Source organism: Pezoporus flaviventris, unplaced genomic scaffold (genome assembly GCF_033815535.1).
Source record: "Pezoporus flaviventris isolate CSIRO_AGI_PZ_B2104156 unplaced genomic scaffold, CSIRO_AGI_Pfla_v1 ptg000041l, whole genome shotgun sequence".
NCBI lineage: Eukaryota > Metazoa > Chordata > Aves > Psittaciformes > Psittacidae > Pezoporus > Pezoporus flaviventris.
The window spans coordinates 13,824,002-13,842,284 of record NW_026892589.1 but is presented as its reverse complement, the minus strand read 5'-3'; the positions used below and the strand labels follow the sequence as shown (position 1 = coordinate 13,842,284).

The 18,283-nt window shown below is 48.6% G+C and overlaps 3 protein-coding genes across 7 annotated transcripts; 1 reads left to right on the top strand and 2 right to left on the bottom strand.

The window, feature by feature from the left end:
- Positions 1–425: 425 nt before the first annotated feature.
- Positions 426–4,146, bottom strand: UNG (uracil DNA glycosylase). Of its 2 annotated transcripts, XM_061465663.1 has the most exons (7): positions 4,041–4,146; positions 3,300–3,500; positions 3,124–3,219; positions 2,265–2,362; positions 1,444–1,532; positions 1,050–1,228; positions 426–568 (listed from the first exon to the last, which is right to left on the bottom strand). In XM_061465663.1, the coding sequence occupies exons 1-7, from the start codon at positions 4,128–4,130 to the stop codon at positions 428–430; spliced, it is 894 nt and encodes a 297-aa protein (XP_061321647.1). In that variant the 5' UTR covers positions 4,131–4,146; the 3' UTR covers positions 426–427. The 2 variants fall into 2 exon arrangements, with proteins under 2 accessions (XP_061321647.1, XP_061321646.1); XM_061465662.1 differs by lacking the exon at positions 4,041–4,146 and having other exon boundaries at positions 3,300–3,862.
- Positions 4,147–4,361: 215 nt separating this feature from the next.
- On the top strand, positions 4,362–11,694 carry ALKBH2 (alkB homolog 2, alpha-ketoglutarate dependent dioxygenase). Its single transcript, XM_061466470.1, has 4 exons — positions 4,362–4,628; positions 5,086–5,284; positions 5,388–6,523; positions 10,985–11,694. Exons 1-3 carry the CDS (start codon positions 4,424–4,426, stop codon positions 5,695–5,697), a joined length of 714 nt encoding a protein of 237 aa, XP_061322454.1. The 5' UTR covers positions 4,362–4,423; the 3' UTR covers positions 5,698–6,523; positions 10,985–11,694.
- Positions 6,817–18,206, bottom strand: USP30 (ubiquitin specific peptidase 30). Of its 4 annotated transcripts, none has more exons than XM_061466466.1 (13): positions 18,052–18,206; positions 17,683–17,792; positions 16,443–16,625; positions 15,271–15,374; positions 14,889–14,987; positions 14,129–14,171; positions 13,773–13,867; positions 13,041–13,100; positions 12,250–12,336; positions 11,575–11,655; positions 10,949–11,168; positions 10,338–10,446; positions 6,817–9,746 (listed from the first exon to the last, which is right to left on the bottom strand). In XM_061466466.1, the coding sequence occupies exons 1-13, from the start codon at positions 18,120–18,122 to the stop codon at positions 9,482–9,484; spliced, it is 1,527 nt and encodes a 508-aa protein (XP_061322450.1). In that variant the 5' UTR covers positions 18,123–18,206; the 3' UTR covers positions 6,817–9,481. The 4 variants fall into 4 exon arrangements, with proteins under 4 accessions (XP_061322450.1, XP_061322451.1, XP_061322452.1 ...); XM_061466467.1 differs by having other exon boundaries at positions 14,129–14,168; XM_061466468.1 differs by lacking the exon at positions 11,575–11,655.
- Between the last annotated feature and the right edge of the window lie 77 nt (positions 18,207–18,283).

The window sequence follows — 18,283 nt, the reverse complement described above, 5'->3', positions numbered from 1 at the left end:
GGTCCTGCTAAATCTTGCAACAGCAAAAAGCTAAACCCAAAAGCATCTGCCTTTTGTCCATGGCATCAGCTCCCCGATCCCAGAGAGGAAACCTGGATTTGCAGCGGGAGGAAGCACAAGAAGGTATTTACAACAGTGAGCTGTGTCACCTGGGAGCACCGACATCCCTTCCAAGAGCCTGGAAGTACATTCCCATCGCACCAAGGAACACAAAGTAATACCCAACTCTTTGCTTCACGCTAGGCAGCGAGTCACCCATCCAACCCACCAGTACGCTCTTCAGAACAGAAGAGCCCTTTAAAACGACAACATTTGTGACTGTTTGGTCCTTTCTTCTTTGCTCAACATTCCCAGGTCAGCAGGAGCTCCTCGGGAACCAGACAACCCCGAGCAGGGGCTGTCTCGAGGCGTCAGAGCCCAGCGCGGCTCAGAGCGCTCTCCAGTCAATGGGCTTCTTCCCGGCTTTCCTGAGCAGCTCGTTGGTCTTGGAGAAATGCCGACAGCCAAAGAAGCCTCTGTTGACAGAGAGGGGCGAGGGATGCACCGTCTGCAGGACGTGGTGGCGTTTCTGGGGAGCACCAGAGGAAACCTCTCATTAGATTCCTGTTCTCAGCACCCGGGACGAGGCTGGCTGCTTCACCTCTGACCAAGCGGGACGGCCCCTCTGCACCTCCTCAGCCACCAGCCTGAGCACCCAAAGGGCTGGCCGTGAGGACCGAGCCTTCTGCCCCACTGAGCAGAGGGGGATGGACTACATGAAGCAGCAGTAATACCCTGGCCATGGTTCAACTGCTGCACTCATAACAGCAAGTTTTATGCTATTCCTAGAAAAGGCAATAGTTCTGTCCCCAAGTGGAGGCTTTTCTGACAACAGAAGGTTGCGCTTGCTCCACTTTTGTTGCTCAATTCTGGCAAAGGCCAAGCTTGAACAGACAGGGAACTAAATCTGACAGCAGAGCAGGGAGAAAACCCCAGTTCTGTAAGGGAAGTGCCCTCTAGTGTCCACCCAGCTGAGGAAAACGGAGGCAGGAGAGGAGGAGAAGCCGTACCCTGTCAATGGAGCTGCCTTTCTTCTGGGCATAGGCTCCCCAGAGCATGAAGACCACCCCGTGCAAGTTCTTGTTGAGCCAGGACACCACGACGTCCGTGAACTGCTCCCAGCCTCTCTCCTTGTGCGACGTGGCCTGGTGAGCCCGCACCGTGAGGACAGCGTTGAGCAGCAGCACCCCTAGCAAACACACAGAGCATGGAACAACAGAGCAGGGCTTTGCTTCTTCCTGCTTCCCAGAGCAATGGTAAGTTCCATTTTCATTCTGTGGCATCCACTAAGCATGTACTCAGAACTCATGGCGTCTTTTACTGTTTCCAAGCATGGGGCTGTTTTATTACAAGGCCTTTATATGACCTACAGCAGGTTCATTACGAGAGCATCTGTTAACTCACCTTGCTTGGCCCAGCCAGTCAGATCACCATGACCAGGATGAGTGAAGTCCTCGATATCCGTAGATAATTCCTTGTAAATGTTTTCTAAGCTGCAAGAAAAAACCACCAGATGCTTTTTAATGTCTAAAGATAAGAGCAAACAAACAGCACCACTCATTGCTCTTACCCTCGGCAAGAACAGCAGTGACTTCAATCGGATTTAAAGGAATCCTCCCTGTGAGGGTGCTGAGGTGCTGGCACAGGGTGCCCAGAGAAGCTGTGGCTGCCCCATCCGTGGCAGTGCTCAAGGCCAGGTTGGACACAGGCTTGGAGCAAGCTGCTCCAGTGGAAGGGGTCCCTGCCCATGGCAGGGGTTGGAGCTGGAGGAGCTTTAAGGTCCCTTTGAACCTAATTCATCCTAGGATTCTATGATAATAAAGCCATTTATAGAAGCAGAGCAGCAAGGCCAGGTTGGACGAAGCCTTGGGTGGCATGGCTTAGTGTGAGGTGTCTCTGCTCGTGGCAGGGGGGTTGGAACTGCATGATCTTAAGGTCTTTTCCAACCCTAACTATTCTGTGTTTCTACGATTCTAAGGCCCTTTGAGTGTCTGGCTGGAGGCTAAATAAGGAAGTCTCAGCACAACTGAAAATGCAAATTTACACCCAACCACACTCTTCAGAACCACAAAGTACCCAGAATTATCCACGCTTCTGCAGTGATGGGTTTTAATAAGCAAAGCACAACTCAGCTTGAAGCATCGCAACTCAGCTCACAGCAATCATGGGGCTCACAGCTGTAACTTGCTTGTAACAGGGGGTTTGCAAAACAGGCATTGTCATACCTGGGGGGAGGTGGAACAGGCTTCTGGACACTGAAACAGAGCCCATGAGCTTGATTAGGGCCATGGTATGGATCCTGTCCCAGAATGACAACCTTCACCTGAAACCACACCTTTGTTAGCACTCAATTATTATCAGCATAACTCCCAAAAGAGGTAGAGAAAAAACAGAAGGCTTTTAAACAAACTCCATCTTAAACCAAGCTTACAGACCACCAAAACCCACCCCAAACCACCCAAGAACTGAAGTTTAAACCACTCGCATCTCATTGTAAGCAAGTTAAAGATCGCAATCCCCACCTAACACTAAGGACTAGCATTCCCACAGCTTTGCTGCCATATGAGGATAATTTTGAGTGGAGAAACCAAACATTTCCATGAGCCATAGTAAACCCCTTTATTAAGGCAGTTTCCAAGTAGAGATTTTAACACTTCAGTTTTATGCCACTCCTGCTATGATATTTTTATACAGTTTATGGGCAATAGGACTGCCTTAACCGTTGGGTTTTTTTTTTAATTACAGTTCATTACAGACCAATTAAAAACAGAAGAGATGCAAAAGAGACAAAACCCAAGCATGCCATTAAGCTGGTAACACTGGAAATAAGGCCGAAAGTCCAACTAAAGTTTTAAAGGTAATTCTATGACCAATAAGGGTAATAAAATAATAAAATATCACTATCAAGGATGAAAGAGACGCCGGGATTTATGAGTTATGTGAGAGAAACAGCAGCGCCTGCATCGCATGGGACTGAAGCTTACCAGACCAAGCATCAAGCAACCACACCAGCACCCCCAGCCCTGCCTTTTCATCGTTCTGAACGCAGCAGAGACCCCACACCCACCCCGCGGCTCTACTCACATCCCTAATGTCGCACATCTGCGTCCAGGTGAAGACTTGCTCGGGGGGCGGATACACCGTGTAACGCTTCCTCTCCTCTGCCACGAAATCCATCAGCTGCGGGGAGAGGAAGTGAGCCCGGGACTGCGGGGAGCAGCGGCCGCCAGGCCTGGGGCCATGCCCATTCACGGACCCACCTGCACGAAGTAGGGCTTGGAGAACTCCGCGGCCAGCTGCCGCCGCCAGCTCTCCCCGAAGCCCGGCGGCACGTTGCGCTCCGCCAGCCGCTGCCGCGCCGCCTCCTTGTTCTTGCGGATCCGCTCCAGCTGCTCCGGGCTCAGCAGGGAGGCCTCCCCCGTCCCATCTCCCGCAGCCTTCGCCTTCTTCGCCGCGCTGACCTGGGAGCAGCGAGGGAAGAGACGGATGCAGAGCGGCCCGGGGGCACCGCGGCCCAGCCATGGCCGCAGCAGGAGCCCCGCTGCCACCATGGCCCCATCAAGCACCACCCTCCGCACGCGGGTATTTCGCGGCAAAACAGCGTCGGGCCGCTCCCCATTGGCAGCAGCTCCGCGCGGGGCCCGCCCACAAGCGGGAGCACGAATTCTCTCTCTCCCTATTGGTACACGGCAAAGCGCCCGCTCCTCCCGATTGGCTCGCCGCAGCCGGCGGAGAGGATTTCTACCTAGCAACCGTGACGACGCGGCGGTTCTCAGCATCCATTGGGCGGCGGCGGCGCGCGGCCTTGATTAGCAGCTCATTCAAGCGTGCTGGGAGCGCGGGGTTTTTGGAAGCGGCGGGCAGGGAGCGCTCCTCTCACCCCAGCACCCCAAAACGCGCCAGCGCCGCGCACCCCAACACCCCCAGACCCCCGTTCACCTCCAGCCCCTCTCCCCCCTCCACAGCCGGCTCCAGCGCCGCCGGCTCCCCCAGCCCGCTACCTCAGCGTCACCGCCGGGCTCCGAGGAGCGGCTGCGCTTCCTCTCCGGCGCGGCGCTGAAGAAGCAGTGCAGCGTCTGCTGCCCGATCATGGCGGCGGCGGGGATGGAGGGGATGGAGCGGCGGCGGCGGCGGCGAGCGAAGGGGATGCGGATTTGGCGCCAAAACCGCGCGCGTAAGCGCTGTAGGCGGAGTCTCGCCGGAGGGAGGGGAGTAGAGCACTCCCTGACGCATGCGCGCTCGCCCCGCATCTCCCGGTCCCTCAGGCGGCCGCCTTCCCGCCGAGCCGGCCCCGATCCTAATCCCGATCCCGGTCCCGATCTCGATCCAAGTCCCGGTCCCAGTCCTGATCCCGATCCCAGTCCCGATCCCGATCCCGATCCCGATGGACAGGTTCGTGGTTAAACGCCCCCCCGGGGAGGCAGGGAGCAGCGGGAAGAGGCCCCGGCAGGAGGAGCCTGCGCCGGGGCAGCCCCGCTGGCAGGAGATCCGGGCCGAGGGCCTGAGCTGCGACTACCGGCTGCTGTTCGGCAAGGCCGAGGCGGACGAGATCCTGCAGCAGCTGGAGGAGCAGGTGGAGTACTTCGAAGGTAAGGGCTCCGCCGCCCCGTGAGGTGCTTCCCGTGGCCGGGGCAGCAGTGCCGAGGCCTCTGCAGCCGCCTGGTGTGTGCAGGATGGCCCTGAGAAGCTGAGAGCAAGCCCAGGTCCCGTCCCACACGGTTAAGCTGTCAAGTGGTTTAATTCCCGTTTTAAGGCAGCTGGGGTAATCCTGGGACAGTGGTAGGAGTGTGTTGGTACATATGAGATATCCCCCGGCGTGTTAATTCAGCAGCAGAATGGGATCTGCGTGCTAATCCCATTCATCCCACTCAAGTGGGATAGTGAGGCAGTGACAGAGCCGAGTGCTTCAAGAAACACCTGAAGTTTGTCACAGCCGTCCCCTTGTTGCCCCACTGGAGTCACAGAAGCCCCAGATCAAGAGAATGTTGAGCTCTGCAGAGGTGACACAGAACTGGGTTTGGTCCTTCTCATTTCTCCTTTCAACAGGTGAAATGACCAAAGTGCAAGTGTTTGGCAAATGGCATGAGATTCCAAGGAAGCAGGTAACCTATGGAGACCCCGAGTTAACGTACACATACTCAGGTCTTACCTTCTCCCCTAAGCCGTGGATCCCAGTTGTGAACCGTATCAGAGAGCGCGTCACCTCGGACACAGGACACACTTTCAATTTCGTGCTTATCAACAGGTATGTCTGGTTTCTGACTGCACCCAGCAGCTTGTGCAAGTGGAAAGCTGCTTGTGCAACCCTTGACCCATCACTGAGGAGCTGTTTGACGTTCGTTTGACAGGTACAAAGATGGTGAGGACCACATAGGTGAGCATCGGGATGACGAGAGAGAACTGGTTCCCCGCAGTCCCATTGCATCCGTGTCCTTTGGAGCTTGCAGGGACTTTGTCTTCAGGCACTGTGCTTCCCGAGGGAAGAATGCAACACGCCACATCAAGCCCATCAAGCTGCAGCTAGCCCACGGGAGCCTCCTGATGATGAAGTACCCCACCAATGTGTATTGGTACCACAGTCTGCCCCCCCGCAAGAGAGTGCTTGCCCCAAGAGTCAACCTCACATTTAGGAAAGTGATGGCTATAGCCAAGAAATGAAATATTCAGCAATCAAGCTCCCAGTCTTTTAACTCTGAAAATAGAAGCTTTCTTTCCCAAAGTAACTCAGTTTCTCATTCACTGTCTTTGATGATCCAAGGTACAAATTAAACCAAGAGAGGAGACAGCGTTCTCAGTAACTTGCTAATAAAGACTGCAACTGCTGATCTTAAATGCCAGGAATACTTTGTCAAATGCTGCTGTAGCTCTGCTGATACATGTTTTTAATGAGCAAGACCCTTGTTCTGCTCAGGAGGAAGTTTGTTCTCAACTGATCTGCATCTAGCCAGTTTGTAGCCTCTGAAACAGTTTATAATTACTATAAAGTACAAGGTGTGATCATTGGAAGCTGATGCTGTTCAACAGGTGACACTTTCTTGTCTGCTCTGTCAATAAGCTATAGTTTGCTTATTTTTTTAAGAATAAAATACAACTGAGACTGCCACAAAGAGGAGGAGCGCTAAGATACAGATGCAGTGAGTGTAGCGGGGCTGGCTGCATGTTTTACAGTCACTGTGTCTGCAGATACTCCTCTGCCTCCTCAGCTGAGGTGGGAGTCTGGGTTCTTTTGGTCAGTGGGAAGGAGAAAGCTGTGCATGGACAGGGTCCTTTGTACAGAAACCAGGCAGCATGACTTTCTGGGGAGAGACCGGGTTGGACCATTTACAATGCAGTGGGAAAGGCTGTGCCTTCTGAGAGTGTTTTTCTAAATGATTATCCCTAGGGATCCATTCTGACTACCTGGAAGCCATCACCTTCCATGCTGCTGGTGAATCCTGAGGAGATGAAGAAGGACCTTCCAAAGTCACCAACAGGTCTTGTGATGGTGAGTACCGAGTGAGAACGTGACCTGAGCCCGGTGTAACCAGGCCACAAGCACCTAAATTAGTGATGGGCTCCATCCTTCAGTGCTGGGTTGTTAGGACTGTGGAATTAACATCTGTTTAGAGCATTTGGAGTGGGTGCTTCCTACTCTCTGCCACAGGAAATGCTATGTGTAAGTAAAAAGCTGCATGAATGCTTCTTACTCAGAGAACTTGAAGTGCTGCTTCTGTCACGCATACCAAACGCAGTTTGGCTTAGAGCTTGGTCTTCATTTCAAGACATTACCACATGTGAAAATAAGTTTGTTCTTTTATTGCTACTGTACAGTTACAAAAATACCCTGAAGTGAAAACGCAACTTCAAACAGCAGTGCAGTGTCTGACTGATACCACACATCTGAAATAATGCACAGAATAATCCAAACGCAGGGATGTCATCTTGAAGCTCTTCTCAGATGGTCTTTTACATTTCATTAATGCCTTCTCCACCATGGAAGCTTGTGAGTAACAAGCACCAGTATTTGATGAGCCTCATGTGCCTGCAACAAACCCAGTGGCTTCTGAAGGTGAGGGTTGGGTGGCAAACATCTGCACAGGTCTTTGATGCTCACAGGAGCTGGGAGTGTCCAGCACAGCTCAGGACCAAGGTGCTGATGCTCCCTTCCTCACACCAAGGGCTTAGCCAAGACCATCTACTCCTTCCTACTAGTGAAAGCTAGAACAATGCTGGCTACTCAACCCTCATCTTTACAGCCCTTGAGGAAGCTTTTGGAGTAAATCTGCAGCTGGGTGCAATGGAGCAGTTATTTACCATTCTCATCAAGCAGGCCCCTGTTGGAAAGCAGCTCTACACAAAATACATTGAACACAGAAGCTGGCAGCAACACGTGGCTTTATGTCTCTGGTACAAGCTGACAACTTAGTCCATTGTGTGCATATGTTCTGACCCACCTCCAGCATTGCCACTTGCTAAACCAAGTGCCCTGTCCAGATGAACCTCTCCAAAATTCAGTTAAAAACCCTAAACAGACCATTGAGAACAGAGAATACACACTGCTGGCAGTGGAAATTGTGAAGTTGTGAGGTACAAATGGGATACCTGCTGGAACTGGGTGCTTTGCTTGATGTCTTCCATGACTTCATAGATGCACATCAGAGCTGCCCCGAATGGAGGGAGGGCTTTCACCTTCCACAAGTCCATTAGCTCTTAGGTCAGTGGCCCTGTTTGGCATTTTGCATCCTTCTGGTGTTTTTTATTTATTCTAGTGTTTTGCTTGTTGCTTTTTCATAACTTAAAATAGAAAGGTTAAAACCATGCTACAGCCTAGCACAGAGAGAGAGACTCCTTAGGAACTAGTACATCAGTGGATTTATAGACTATTTTAGGTACTGTGAGCATTACCTGGAGCAGGAATTGTGATCCATACTCTGGAGTGATGAGTTGTGTAGATGGTTTTGCATACACATCCATGACCACTCCTATTCTGGCTGGTTTCTTGGAGCTCTGGATGCCTGTGAGCTTTGGGCAGCAATGTGAATACATGAGGTACAGTTGCCTTAGAAAGCTATTAAGACAGTTGTTAGCATTGGAAAACTTGGTTGCTGTTTTACACTGTAAAAGCTTGTCTGATGAATGATGCTTTTTCTCCTCCAAGCTCACAAGGATGGAAAAGAGCTAAAAGGAGCTTACATACTTCATCCCTGGTCATTTAAAAGCAGTCAAAGGGATCGGGTTTGCTACTTCTCCCTCTGTGCTTAGTTTCGGGTTTACTTTTCTCTTACACCTCACACAATCCAGAGCAGCAGAGCACAATTCCCTTCTGTTCCTGCAGCAACCTGTGTCTCATGCAGCACCACCAGGCTTTGCAGGCTGCTGTATGACTTCCACAGGCAAGTGAATGCCCCCAACCCCGATTCAGTCATGCAATCTCTGACTTCCCAAGGGGGCTCTCAGCTCACAGTCACAGCCAGCACAAGCTCAACAGCAAGGCAGACAGCACAGATCTGAATGGTCTATGAGAAATGGCAGTCTTCAGCATTAAAATAGGAAGGGCAAGTCTAGAACACGAATTACAGTAGCCTTGAAATCACAGCATTAAAAGTTGTAGTCAATACTACAAGCAACTGTACTGAACAGTTTCAGAGTGACAAGGAAATGATAATACTGGTCACCAGCAAACGCTCCTGTCTCTTGAGTTCAGCCATACTGCAGAGACAGAACAAATCAGGGGCTCAGCTAAAATAGATTAAAAAACCCTCTGTTTTCTCCTGGAAAAAGGAAACTGCACTTTGCATCAGCAGAAGTACTTCTGTGATGTCTGAAGAACTAAAATATCAGGAAGATGGTGTGAACAGGGAAGTTGGGTTTTGGCTCATGCATGTTATGTAGAGATGCCTTACTTTACCGATCAGCTGGGATATCGAGATCTGATTCCATTAGCAGTTCATCCCGTCATCTCGAGACATTTATCAGAACACAACACACGCAGTGGACTCAGACAATGGTGATGTAGCTCTTCACATAGGCTCAAGGCACTTTGTTTCTTAAATCATTGCCTTTGATAGCAGGAGCTTCCCATCAACCACTCCTGGGGCTGCCCTGTTCAGAAACACCTGCAGTGAAACGTGTAGGATTAAGCATCTCCCTGTGAAAACGTACATGTATGGCAGAGGATGGAACACAGCCCTGGGAAGCCTGTTTGCAATGTCTGTTTCAGGGCTGTGATGTTGGCAAAATCACTACCTAACAGAATAAATACTCCTTTAATCCAGCTCTGCTCCAGGCTGCACAACATCAGCAGACCAACTCTGGTACAAACACAACTCCCAGCAGGAGCCAGCCTTTGCCATAGAGGAGGGGAAGGTTAAAGGGCCTGTGGTGGGTTATTTGCATAACAGACAGGAGGTGCCACGTAGATCTCATTAGAGGAATTCTGTCGGGTTTTGTCCTTCTCTCTTCATCACTGTTCAGCCTTTGACTCCAAGCTCTGGTGCTGTACCCTGGAGTGAACACGCTCATAGAACAGCAGGTAGGCGCTGCAGGAGAGGACCTCTTGCAGGCTGGCTTTGCGGACGGTGTCGTCTGAGATCCACAGCCACTGGCTGCTGACAGCGAAGGGGCTGCGGGGGGAAGGCGGGGAGCGACGGTAGGTCACAAAGTGTCCCGAGTGCATGTCGCCGTGGTGAACCACCACTGCCATCAGGCGGTAAAGGTACACGGGGGAGCTGAAGGACACACAGAAACAAAGGTCAGCATCACACCGGGACCAGACGCAGCCCCAGTTGCTTTGTCTTCAGCTGCAGTTTCTTTGTAGAGCAAATTGATGCTCTAAGAGACACGCTACCTTGCAATTACTTTTCTGTACAGCAAGTACCCACTGCACTGCTGCCTTATTCCATTCCCAAGAAAACCATTTAGGGTTACTGTGTTCTGTACAGCATTACTTGCAACAGCATGTTCCATCAAACCTACCAAAGTGCCACTGCTCCGTTCTTAAAGCACTGTTAACTGGACAGAAAAGCTATTATAGAAAACTCTGCTTTTAACCAAAAGGATAAAATTGCAGCAGGTAATCCGTGACTTACTGCAACCAGAGAAAGGAGATTTTGAGTTCTGCTTGCAGCAGATTCTACTGCCATGGAGAAATGGAGCCAGAGAGGAGCACCAAAAATCAGCCAAGAGGAAAGCAAGTATTTCCACGCAGAAGGTGGGGTAATGTGAAATTCGGTGACTGCAGCTTCAGAATGAAGACAGAACAAAGGAAGCTATAAATGGAAGGGACAGAAGTTACATGATAGGATACAAGTCTAACTTACCTGCATTCTGGGAATGCAGCAAGTGGGAAAGTTCCCGAGGACATTAAAAAGGAAGAGGGGCAGGCACCATTCACGAAGTGTGGTTTAGTGCCTGATGGTTGTTCTGCACCTGCAAGAGAAAGGAGACAGTAACTCAACTCAAATGCTACTGTTAATATTGCTAATAACTGCAGGTGCTTCTATCCCTGCAACACGTCACAGAATACAAAGGTGGTTTATTGACTTTAATTCATGACATACCACAATCCCTTAGAAGATGCCATTCCCAGCACCTTCTTATGCTTGTCCTGAAGCCTTAGAAGACATCACTAACAAGTCCCTAGGACTTCCCCATTCAACATTCCTTCATCCTTTGGTCATAAATCCTGTTCTGTGCTATCTAGGAATTTGTGTTTGTTTGTAAGGTTTAATATTTAAAAGGATCAAATTAAATTATCAAAAGAGAACTGTAAATTTGGAGCAGGGAATCCTAATGCTTGCTGGAAAAGGGATTTCTATGTGTCCTCTTTGCACAGCTCTAAATAAAGATACTGCTTTTGCATTCATTCTGCAGATTAGAATGGTTTATCACTGAAAAGCAGAAATACCTGATCTGGTGTATTTCACAGTACCTGCAGGTTTCACTGCTATCCCATCCTTTGTTCCAGGTGCTGCCTCTTCAGAGTTCTTCTGATTCAGCTCAGTCTGGCTGGACTTGTGAACAGGAACGTGGTATTTGTAGATGTCCATGATGAGGAACTCATTGAACTGCACGTGTTCATGACGCTTCAGAGGAGTGCCTTGGTTTGACCAGCTCAGTCTTTGCAGATGGATACACAAACACTGAGGGAGCTTCAGCAACATTGCAGAGAAAAGGAGAGTCAAAATCCCATTTTCAATGAAAAGAAACTGCTGTGCAAGTTAAAAGCGTACTAAAGGACCTGGTGAGTCTAGTGGATAAGGAAGTGCATCACTGAACTGTTCCTTTATGTGCTACTAGAAATGTTCACTCCAGTTTGTTGGAATGAATTGTAAAACATGGCTAATACTCAGTAAGTAATGGCTCTGCACAGAGAGAGTACCAGGGAGTTACAAATGTCTGACATTCAAAGTCATGCCAGGGTTAACCTCTATCAATAAGTACACACTACTGTTGAGGGCACTGAGGATGAAAACTGGACATCAGGCAAAGAGATGAAAGAAAGAAATTGCTGTATAGTGGGATTTAAAATAGATTTGGAGGGTTAGCTTGACTCACCTTTCCTAACTTTAACTGCTTAACAAATGTTGTTCTCTGGTTTTCTATGCTCTGTCCATTCAGAATGCCTTCTGCCTGAATCTGAAATCAAAAGAAAAAGAATAAAGCCATTTGATTACCTGCTGTGCTCGATTACACATAATAGTGCAGGTCTGCACACTGCAGACAAAAGCAATTCTCTATCTAGAACTATGCTTGGTGCGTTAATAACACCTGCAGTTTTCTAGGGACTTTAAGAATAGTTGGTCTGTCCTAATGGATCAGAACTGTAAGCCAAAATCAAGCCAAAAGGAGCATTTACAGAACAAGCCCAGTGCCCAAGTCTGTGTGTAGTCACATGCCATTGCTGTTGGCTTTCCCATGAGCCACTCTGGCTCTGTGCTGTCATCAAACTACAGGCAACTGCTTGAAATACCAGACCAAAAAATTATCCCAAATATTACCTAAATAATACCTGGTAATTACAGAATCAAATACTTGTCAGTTTTGTAATATTAGTAATCAATAAAGCTTTAAAGTAGTCTGTGAGCTAAGAACTCCATCTTAAATAGAAGAAATCCCAGGCAGGCGAGCAGCTTTCCTACAGTCATGAAGAAAGGAACAGGACACTGAAACTTCAACTCTGTCAGCAGCTTCCAACTGAGCTAGAGGGTTACTTAAATGAAGAGGACATACTTTAGTGCAGTTGTCACACACCACATCCTTCACAGATTCCGAGGAGATGAAATGGTGGAGGCAGTGGTCCAGCGTCATGGGGCGACCCTTAGTACAAATGAAAACCACAGTTACATGGAGTAGGTTTAGGGTGCACGAAACTTACTTTTGTGAAAGGATTTTTCCTTGTTTCTTCCATAGAAACTACAGAATTGCACACTTACTTCTTGAGAAAACTGACTAAATGGCTTTGAGTGTAGAACACTGATAATGTTAACTATGGGGATCACTCTTTGGCCTGGATTAAACACAGAAAACATTCCAGCCTGTGGATAAGAACAATGGCTGAGTCCCCCCAGATCTGCAGTGTTTTGTCATTCACTGTTTTTCAGCGAGCCAAAAAGAAACAAACAATTCCAGTTGCAATCACTCAATCCAAAAGCCTGTATTGGGTAACTTGTGTGCTATCACCACAGAGACAAAGCAGCTGAAGGTCACCTGCCAGGGCTGCCAGAAACAGCCCTCAGGATATGATCTGGTCTGTTCAAATTACACAGAAAGAAGCAAATACCCCACCAGGAGAAAACCCTGCTGGAGTCAACAAAGTCATGCTTGTACTCACTGGTACAACAGCATGTTAGTGATCAGGTTCTGTACTAGCAAAACAGGATCATTTCTGAAAAGGCAAGTAAATAAACTGTAGCTTCTCATTTACACTTAGGCTGGAGCATCTTAAAAAGGGACTAATGAAGCTAACACTGTGTCAACGAGGCAATAAGCAGACTGGCTTGCGGTCAGGGAGAGATACGTACCCACACAGCTGCTGGAATGCTCAGGGAGAGACTGTCAAAGGTATCGTACCTCACAGGGCTCTGCACGGAAACATTTCACACATCCAGTGAGCTAAAATTCAGGATAATCCACATAAAACAACCCCAAAACACCCCAGCCTCACGCAAGATGAACACATGCTCCCTGCTGTCCCCGATGGTCAGTGGAATGAGGTCAAACCCTGCATGTTCCAAGTACCAAAGGTGCAACTTCGCTTCTCTTCTGCCCCTTGTTTGCAAGGCTTTGAGGAGTACAAACTTCTCCAAATGAGATTTACTTTCTGTATTTTTTTCTTTATCCAGGTTGCCTTCCCCTCCTTCCTCTGGATAACTGGACTGCAACTGAAGCTGGCTTTGCATGTGCCTTCTCAATGCTGCACGTGGAATGACTAGCTAGTCCTAAAGCACTACCCACGTGAGTGGATTTTCAGTAAGTGGTAGCTGTGGGATTGGACACTAAATATTCAGCTATTATTCTGTCTGCTAAGACAGCCCTCAGACCCACAAAATGGATCATACAATGTTCTTCAGTATATTTAGGGTTACATTCTTGTTCACCACCAACACCATAAGAAGTACCTGAAAAAGTAACAGCCTGAGCTGTCAGTCCTGCAAGTCTTTAGTGCTTAAACCAACTATGTCAGAAACAAGGGGTGGTGGTTTCAGAACCATCCTTTTTCACACACACCTATTACCAGACGCACATTCTCATACCTGGTGTTCACAGTGTTTGCAAACCATGTTGCTGGTGAGCCTTCCATGAAAAGGATGTGGAGATTTCCAGTGATTTGGCACGAGGGGAAGAGATCCTGAAACACAAAGTGGAAATTGTCCTTTTATTTTCAATACATCTTGTGTTCGTTGCTATAATTCTACGTTTTTGGTCCACTGTAATAAAAGTAACTGCTCTAAAACATGTTCTGTCCCACTGACACATAATTAATGGGTTTTTAACAGCTCAAAAGATGTATTTCAGTCCAATACAGACAAAGCTCAATCAATATTAACCCCTTAATAAACACAGTGACTACACTATGAATATTCACATGTCAGAATGGAAAAAGGCATACCTCTTGTTCTGCAGCTTATTTGCTTTTGGGTTATTTCTGGCTGCTACAGAGGAAGATAAAAGATTTCATTAACCCTATCTTAGAAAGCACCGAGTATTAAATATGTTCTTATTTCATCCCTAATACGCTTCTTTGCCACTAGAACAATTGTGTGGGCTTAGTGTCTCTTTATATTTGATGAAGGCCAGAAAACCAGGTACACAGCAAACTTATAATTGACAAAAAGAACAATTCTAGTGAAGTGAGTACTTAAGCTACAGAATCCTCAGTCTTGGAGTATAAAATAAAGCCAATTTTATAACCCTTTTGTATCTATTTTAGACAAAAAGTGATAGCAACTTGCCATCTGCATGAAGTTTGCCACTAACCTGGAGGCTGAGATAAATTTCACCTCCAAATGGACTATTCTGTAAGTGTCCATTTTGCAGTTTTCAAACCTCTTTCATGGGTCAGCTCTTACAGATAAGAGTGCTTAGATGGACTGCCATTCCATGGCTCTATTTCAGTCCCTACATTGAATGGCATCTAGGGATGCAAAAGCCGTTGTGAAACTGGGATCACTGTAAATTCAGTGTGAATTCCCTTATGGAAATCATTTTTCATGCTTCAGATTCCCTGCCTTGTTGATTCATTTCTATCAGAGCACTAAAGAACAGCTTTGTAAGCACAATGAAACATCTTCCATTTCTAAACAGACACTTTATCCTTGACACCCTTAGGAATGTAGGCAGCCTATGAGACTCCTGATAGAAGACATCACCTCCAGCGAGTGCACATCGAACAAATGTGTCACACGGGGCTGACGATCCCGTTCGTCTTCTAGTGAAGAGGTAAGGACATGAAACAGTTCATGAGCATCCTATTAAATAGAGGCATAAGGCTTAGAGGAAGCAAAACCAAAAGATATCAAAACATACCCCAAGGAGTACTGACAAACAACTACTAGAGTAGGAAATTAAAGGAAAACTTACTGCTTAGAGCCCACCTTGTGTATTAATAGCGATTATTTGCACATCTGCAAACTTCACAGCCAAGGTTCAGATGTAACACTCAGGGATGTTAGTACCACATCAACTCTCTTTTAGTCCCAGTCTGAGCACTGAGGTGGGCATCAGGCAGTCTAACATGAGTTCTGTACTCACCTGCTCTTCAAATGATGAGATCTGCCACCTGTACATTCTTAGCACTTCTAAGAGGCAGCTTGCATCCAGGACATCCTCTTCTGTTGCCTCTTGACAGGATAAAGCTGGAGACAGTGCATGTGAAAATGTCAGCAGGAGCCACAAAGAACAGTTACAACACAAACTATCCATTTAGACCGTTTGTTACTTCTGCATCATATAATTGATGACAGGAGAGTTATTTTATGGCAGGCAGACAATCACCATCAAACTAATGTGCTTAATCACCATTCCCATCTGACTCAGGCTGACTGACCTCATACACTCTCCTCAGCTAACACCTATGCAGAGTGGTTTCTCAACTATAATATAAATACTAATAACAGAAACACTGTCCAGAAAGACAAATTTGTACTGGTGGATTAGGTGAAAAATGGTACTTTACATGGCACAGAAACCTTTACATGCCCATCATCCTTCCCTCAGTTAAATGTACACACTTAACTGGCACCATTTTAGTATGAACAACATCCCAAGACAGGAATGCTTCCAATGAAGTTTAAAACAAAACCCTGTGAGGAAAGCCAGAGTGAGCCATGAGATTCCTTATATATTTTGTGTGCTTAAATAGGAGGTAGCTGATCCATGAATTCAGCACAGGGACAAGTCTCACACAGGCTACCAAACGGGGCCTGGAGGCTTTAGCATTTTTATCCAAGGTCATACAAAGCATCTAATCTAATAGTCCATAGTTCTGGTAAAATAGCAAGCTTGGGAAGAAATGCTTTAATTATTTTATAATGCATTTTTAATAGAGAATTCTGAGTGCCCATCTGACTGTGATAATATTTTCCTATTTAATTATGCTGAGTCCATATTCATACTGGTTTAACTCTTAGTACTCTGAAGACTAAATACATTAAAGCCTGTGGCACTGAGTTCCATAACCACATTTTGAGCACCCCTCTACTTTGATTTATTCAACCACTGGCCAACAGCTTCTCCAGAGCAATGTGCACGATGCTGGGGTGGCTGCTTCTCCATTGAATTCAATATTTAAACTAAAATCAAACTAAAACCAGAATACAAGGCTACAGGAGCTGCCTTTCTTTAGGAAAGGAGGTGAGGAACGATAACATTTATGCTTAATATTTCCTTCTTAGTTTATCACATCATGGCAAACATCGCAGTACCTCTTAGGAGATGCAGCAGTGTGACTGACAGGTATTGGTGCTCAGTGGACTGGCTCTGCTCTGTCTTGTACTGTGCTGTGAATTCCTCCAGCCACTTGATGAAAGACGGGCAGGAAGATAAGCCTTGCAGCAAAGAGTTCATGAAACACGTGTTCCCCAAGTTCAGGAGGCCAGGTACAAGCCCTACAAACAGAAGTGAGGGAGTTAACACTATAAAGTCTAGGGCAAAGTGGCTGTCTTTCAGCAGCAAGTGTTGTGTTAGGTATTAAAATCACATTAAAATGAAATTACCTCAGTTTATTTAGTACTTGTACCCAAGGAAACCAGAAGACCCTGGTGTTTATGACACCACACTAATGTGTTTATATCCATGGTGGGCTCCTTGACACCAGTGTCGTATCTTTACATTTTCCTGGAAAAATACCCTTTTTTTTTTCCCCAGTAGGAATAGATTTCTATCAGCAACACTCAGGCTCAGCAAGTTCCCACAGAACTATAGCATTCTGGCTTACAAAATATATGTAGGAGGCCCCTGTTGTGCAAGTTTACAGGATCAGTGCTGCCCCAGTGCAGCCTCAGCCCGGTTTGGTGCAGCTTTCTCTCTGGTCCAGATCAGCAGTTTGGGATCTAATCTCCTGGGCTGCCAAGGACTGATAAGAAACATTTTCGTGCGACTGCTCAGCAGAAGGCCTTCGCTTCTCTTGTGCTCATGTTCTGTAAGGACAGGGCTGTGCTGCATTCCGAAACGCCACACGCAGTGTGTTATCTGCAGCTTGTCACAAGGCAGGAAAACATAAGAGCAGGGATAGGACATGGCCTTAGGCTGAAGGACGGGAGATTGAGATGAGCTCTGAGGCAGAAGCTCTTCCTTGTGAGGGTGCTGAGGCGCTGGCACAGGGTGCCCAGAGAAGCTGTGGCTGCCCCATCCCTGGCAGTGTTCAAGGCCAGGTTGGACACAGGGGCTTGGAGCAAGCTGCTCTAGTGGAAAGGGGTTGGAGCTGGAGGAGCTTTAAGGTCCCTTCCAACACAAACCAGTCTCTGACTCTATGAAGAAGGCCAATTGGTACAGTTAAGGCAGTGGATAAGCAACCAGACTCCTGTGCTCAGTACCTATGTTTTAAACTGGCTGCACTTCTAACCAGGGCAGGGATCCCACCTCCAGGAGGTAACGCTGTGACCCAGGGACGTTCTCCAGCCCCATGCACGCCGAGGAGCTGGGGCTCGGCCCCTGCCCTCCTACCTCTCCTGCGCCTCTTCCTCTCGGTGATGGGCCCCCACAGCACGTACATCCCCGCGGCCAGCGCCGCCGCCACCCCCCCGATAACGCCCCAGTTCTTCATCGCTTTGTGCCTGTAACGGGAACACAAACCAACACCACCGGGGGTCGGTACCTCCGCCTGCACCGACACGGGGCTCACACCGCTCCCCCGTTCTCCACCGTCCAACCCCCGGCACCGTTCCCGGTGCTTGGTGCCTGGCGCTGGGGAAGGGAAGAGCAGAGCCGGGCGCGGCCGTTGGCTCTGCTGCACCGTCCGGGCCGCCGCCGCCACCGCGGCTCCCGCCCGCCCCGGCCCGGCCCGAGCCCCCCGCCCGGTCGGTCCCCGCTGACCTGGCCGCGGCCCCGGCCCGCAGCAGCCGCCGCACGGTGCCGCCCGCCTCCGCCACCCCGCCGAGCGGCATCGCCCCGCCGGAACCAGGGCTCCGCGGGCGGCGGAGCGCAGCGGGCAACGGAACACCGGAAGTGGCGCGAGGGGGGCCGGTTAGAGCGCGCACCGCCCCTAGCAACGGGCGGCGGCGGGCGCTGGTCGCTAAGGGACGCGCGGGCCTGCGCCGTGAGGCGG

Excerpts from the sequence above, each read along its gene's own strand:
- UNG (XM_061465662.1), bottom strand. The coding sequence starts at position 3,818 with ATGCTGAGAACCGCCGCGTCGTCACGGTTGCTAGGTAGAAATCCTCTC. Across the intron at positions 1,533-2,264 it reads CCTGTTCCACCTCCCCCCAG|CTTAGAAAACATTTACAAGG; the intron begins GTATGACAATGC and ends TTTTTCTTGCAG. Across the intron at positions 1,229-1,443 it reads GACTGGCTGGGCCAAGCAAG|GGGTGCTGCTGCTCAACGCT; the intron begins GTGAGTTAACAG and ends TGTGTTTGCTAG.
- ALKBH2 (XM_061466470.1), top strand. The coding sequence starts at position 4,424 with ATGGACAGGTTCGTGGTTAAACGCCCCCCCGGGGAGGCAGGGAGCAGC. Across the intron at positions 4,629-5,085 it reads GCAGGTGGAGTACTTCGAAG|GTGAAATGACCAAAGTGCAA; the intron begins GTAAGGGCTCCG and ends TCCTTTCAACAG. Across the intron at positions 5,285-5,387 it reads AATTTCGTGCTTATCAACAG|GTACAAAGATGGTGAGGACC; the intron begins GTATGTCTGGTT and ends TTCGTTTGACAG.
- USP30 (XM_061466466.1), bottom strand. The coding sequence starts at position 18,122 with ATGCCGCTCGGCGGGGTGGCGGAGGCGGGCGGCACCGTGCGGCGGCTG. Across the intron at positions 14,988-15,270 it reads TCTCATCATTTGAAGAGCAG|GATGCTCATGAACTGTTTCA; the intron begins GTGAGTACAGAA and ends TCTATTTAATAG. Across the intron at positions 9,747-10,337 it reads GCTGCATTCCCAGAATGCAG|CTCCCCCGTGTACCTTTACC; the intron begins GTAAGTTAGACT and ends TGTGTCCTTCAG.